Source organism: Quercus robur, chromosome 3 (assembly GCF_932294415.1).
Source record: "Quercus robur chromosome 3, dhQueRobu3.1, whole genome shotgun sequence".
In the NCBI taxonomy this organism is placed as follows: Eukaryota; Viridiplantae; Streptophyta; class Magnoliopsida; order Fagales; family Fagaceae; genus Quercus; species Quercus robur.
The window spans coordinates 61,403,351-61,407,614 of record NC_065536.1 but is presented as its reverse complement, the minus strand read 5'-3'; the positions used below and the strand labels follow the sequence as shown (position 1 = coordinate 61,407,614).

Here is a 4,264-nt window from a genome sequence, read left to right as displayed (position 1 = left end):
TATCTTCACATGCATAACATTTCCACCTTGCTACTAGGAACCTTAATCAAACATTAGTGACTTTGACCCCAATGAAAGGGAAATAAGAATATTCACACCAATAACCTCTGCTTCACAAGGCATTATCTTAAGCAGATTGTATTATCCATGAGCTAAAACATTATTTCGAGTGACTTTACATATGTTTGTTGATTGATTATTGCTAAAAGTAACCTAGAGAAGAGGAAATTTTCTTCTTCTTTTTTCCTGATGTGGGACAGACCAAACTACACTCAAAAGTTAAAATTTTAAATTTATTTATTTATTATTATTATTATTATTATTATTTTATTTATTTATTTTTTTAACCATGGCTTCCCAAACGCACACTAACAGGAAACACAAATATTCAAGCCCACAATATAGCTCAACTGGCATCTCCTGCTGTTTTCAACTAAAACATTCAGGTTCAAATTTAATTTCACCTCCCCTGTTGTAACTATCCAATTATCAACACACACACACATTAAAGCAAACAAAAAGCTGTCCAATTCTAAGACCTATGATTACATAAGCACTGCATCACAGAACAAAAACAAAATCAAAACATTAGACAGACTTACAATGGCAACTTGCCTGACCGAAACACCGCGAATTTGGACACCTGGGAATACTCAAACCCAATCCCATTATCCTCCAAAAACCTCTCAATCACCTTCTTGTCCCGTTCAGGATCACCAGTCTCACATTCCACCTCATAACACGTTCCAAAATCAAAGTTAGTCTCACCCACCTCAATCTTTAACCCTTGCCAATCATACACCGACCTCACATTCCTAAACCTACCTAAGCAAACCAACCCAGAAACCCCAAACTCTTGCTTCACTCTCTCAACAATGGCGGAGTCAGTGACTGACAAGAGCCACCATGGCTCGGCTATGCAGGCGCGACCGAGAGTGGGGTCCATGGGTTCTTCCAGCTCCTGGGCGCGGCTTATTCCTTGTGAAATTACGGGTTTGGCCTTGAGGGAGAGGACACAGTGGTTGGTAGTGGTGGCGGTGGTGGTGATGAAGCGGAGGCGATATGGGTATTATTTCTACCGTTGGATAAGCAAAGAATGAGATATTCGGTGGCTATAACCGTTAATAACGGCAACATTAACGAACATGTTTCGCTTTCATTCAAATTCCTCAAATCTCTAAGGAGCTTGAATACGTATCCCCTGAAAACGGGGTCTTTGTAAAACAAGCTAGCTAGCTAAGCAACACAAATACAATCCAAATTGAGTAATAATGGTAGGAACGTTGCAAAATTTATTAAATATGTCTTACAAACTGTTACAAACTGATGTGTTAGCTATCATAAAATAAAGGAGTGCTTATTTTATTGTCTAAGCAACACAAATCATATTCTTCCTATGTTAATTTTGTAAATTTTTTATAATAAAATTTACTGTTGCTTTAGTGTCTGTTTGACAAAAATTAATTTTGTCAACTTATTTTATTATTCAATTTATTTTTGCTACTATTTATGAGTTTTACTTCACTTTTTGGTACTATTTATGGATCTCACTTTACTATTTCAGTTAATTTTTACATTTATCTGTAGTACTTTCAGTAAAAAGTTTTCAATTTCAGCAAAATATAATGAGTGGAATTTTCCAAACGGGCCCTTAATATTTTCCAACCATTTATTTTGAGAGGAATTTTCCAACAAAATATAACGTGACCGAATTAAACCCTCCATTGAATATGGGATTTAGGAGTCATGTGTGTCCAATGTGGTCCCTCCAAGATGGAACAAATGCATGGGCAATTGTTTTTTAGTTGATGTAGCTTAAGAGGCCCTCTTAAGCTACTTTGTCTTATTTGCTTTGTACAAAATGGTTTCTGAACCACTCTACTTATATTGAGTTCTCCTCTTTGCATTCAGATGCTTTTGTTATTTCTGATCAAGAAAAGGAAAGGTAGCAAGTGAACCTGGACGTAACTATGGACTAGATGGTAGTGAATATTGGACAAACAACTTTCAGAGGCCACACATGCCACTAAGATTCGGAAAATGTCATGTCTACTACTAATTTTACTATAAAAGATTTACAAATTGACAAAACAATAAACGTAATTTATGTTTCTTAACTAGTATAATAAACAAACGTTTGAATATATTTTTCTTCTATTGTTGACACATTTTAGTTTGTAATTTTAGTATCATAGCAAAACTGTTGTTCAGTGTTTTTCATTGTTTAGTCAATCCTTTTCAGCTTTTCCACTACAAACAAAAGCAACTCCTTGATAGAATCCATTACATACCACCCATTGAATTATGTGTGTGAATTAGGTGGTATTAGATCTAAGTTTGTTCAAGTTGGTACCAATGCAATTTGTAGAGCTATTCTTGACCACCCAATACATTTTTGACAATATCTGAATAACCCTACTAAAAAATATTACGCATGTGCAGGATATAATTGATTTGCATCATTAGCTATCAGAGCATAAATTAAGTGGGAGAACATCTTATCCTTATTCGCTCTGGCAAAGTCTTTTTTGATTGCAGCATTCTTTGAACGTAATTCTGTTTCTTTCTTCTTCTTCTTTGTATGAATCTGCTAATGAATTCTTACAGAATGATTGGAGAGAGAGAGAGAGGGAGAGAGAGAGAGAGAGAGAGAGAGGTTTGCTATTGGCGTTGATGAGATTATTAGACTACAGTTCATGTGCTCCAAACTTGTAGTACCCTATTTTCCTTAAACATTCTTACGTTAATTACATTTGTCATTGGCTAAAAAATAAAGTTTTTTACTATTTAGTTTATTTTTGTTATTATTTAGCTTATTTTTGCTACTATTTATGGGTTTTATTGTACTTTTTTGGTATTATTCATATACCCCATTATACTATTTTAGTTACCTTTTAGCTTTATTTACAGTACTTTCAAAAAAATTTCAATCTCAACTAATAAACTGTTACCAAACAGACTCTTAAAATTATTCTGGTTTTTTCAATTTGTCCAGATTGGTTAGTGGAGTCACCAGTAGTAGTGCATGTTAGAATAAAAATTAACAATTAATATTTCATGATCCTTCATGCCTTTCCTTTTTAAGCAAAACACTGGGGTCAAGTAATGTAATTTTGACAGGAAAGAAAGAAGTAATCATAACTGTAAAATGTGGCAGTACAATTGGGTGAGTGATGCCAATTACTCGTCCATTTTTTAAATCTCTTATTTTTAAAGACATTATATAATTAAAATGCAACAAATTGATATTATTATAATGTCCATAAGCAACGAAGTACTAAATTTTAGAGATTTAAAATAATCAAGTATCAAACATGTACTAAAGTTCTTTGTTATTCCCATTTCAACACAAACAATCAAATTATTATTATTTTTTTTCATTATAAAAATTTGGACATTCTTAGGCATTACTTAGGAATTGAAGTTTTTTAGTAGAATCGAAATGTGATTTCGCTTTCTAAATTGTCAATACCTTTTTATTTAAAGAATATAATAATAGTTCTTAATTTGGGGGCACGCTTGAATAAATTAAATTAAGGATTAATGGTAACTCATCCTAATTCTTGGTAATACAATAATACTAGTCGGAAACCCGTGCAACGCACGGGAACTTACCTATTTATAATAGACTAAAATAATTTTATAAAATTTTAAATTGATTATGAAACTGTACTATTGCGTGAATTGCTCCTATCTTTTTGAGTTACAATTTGATGAATAAGCCAAATTTAGATATTGAAAAAAAAAATAACTAAAAAGTTCTGATGTTAAAACGTTCGAAAGGGGAAAAAAAATCAGAAAATTTATTGGCACTGCCTAGAAATTATTGAAACAAAACAAAATATATATGACTACCAAATAGAGAAAAATAAGAAAAAGATAGGTTACCTTCAAGAGAATAATCCATAGTTATAACAGTTGAAATTTGCTAAACTATTTCAAATATTGCAAAAAATTGAACCCAAAAATTTAGATGGTCAAACTTTCAAAAGACAATAAAATTAAAAATCAAAACATTCAGAACCTACAAATTATAAAAACAAAACAAAAAAAAAGTCATTATTGCGAGACAATTTCAGTAAGGACGGAAAGCTTTTCTAAGTTTTTTTTATCCAATTCTTCCTAATTGATGAAAATTTTGGTTCAAACATTGTCGAACACTTTGAAGGTGCAAATAATATAGGCTTCCAACATAATCTTTAATTAATAAACAAAGAAGCATGACACCATAAGAGAAAATATAAGATAACATATAGTGCATATA

General features: G+C 32.0%; 1 protein-coding gene across 1 annotated transcript; it reads right to left on the bottom strand.

Annotated features, from left to right (window-relative positions):
* Positions 1–350: 350 nt before the first annotated feature.
* Positions 351–1,069, bottom strand: LOC126716439 (triphosphate tunnel metalloenzyme 3-like; the record flags this gene model as incomplete). Its single annotated transcript, XM_050417274.1, has 1 exon — positions 351–1,069. A coding segment is annotated over one exon (471 nt), but the record flags the coding sequence as incomplete, so codon positions are not given.
* Between the last annotated feature and the right edge of the window lie 3,195 nt (positions 1,070–4,264).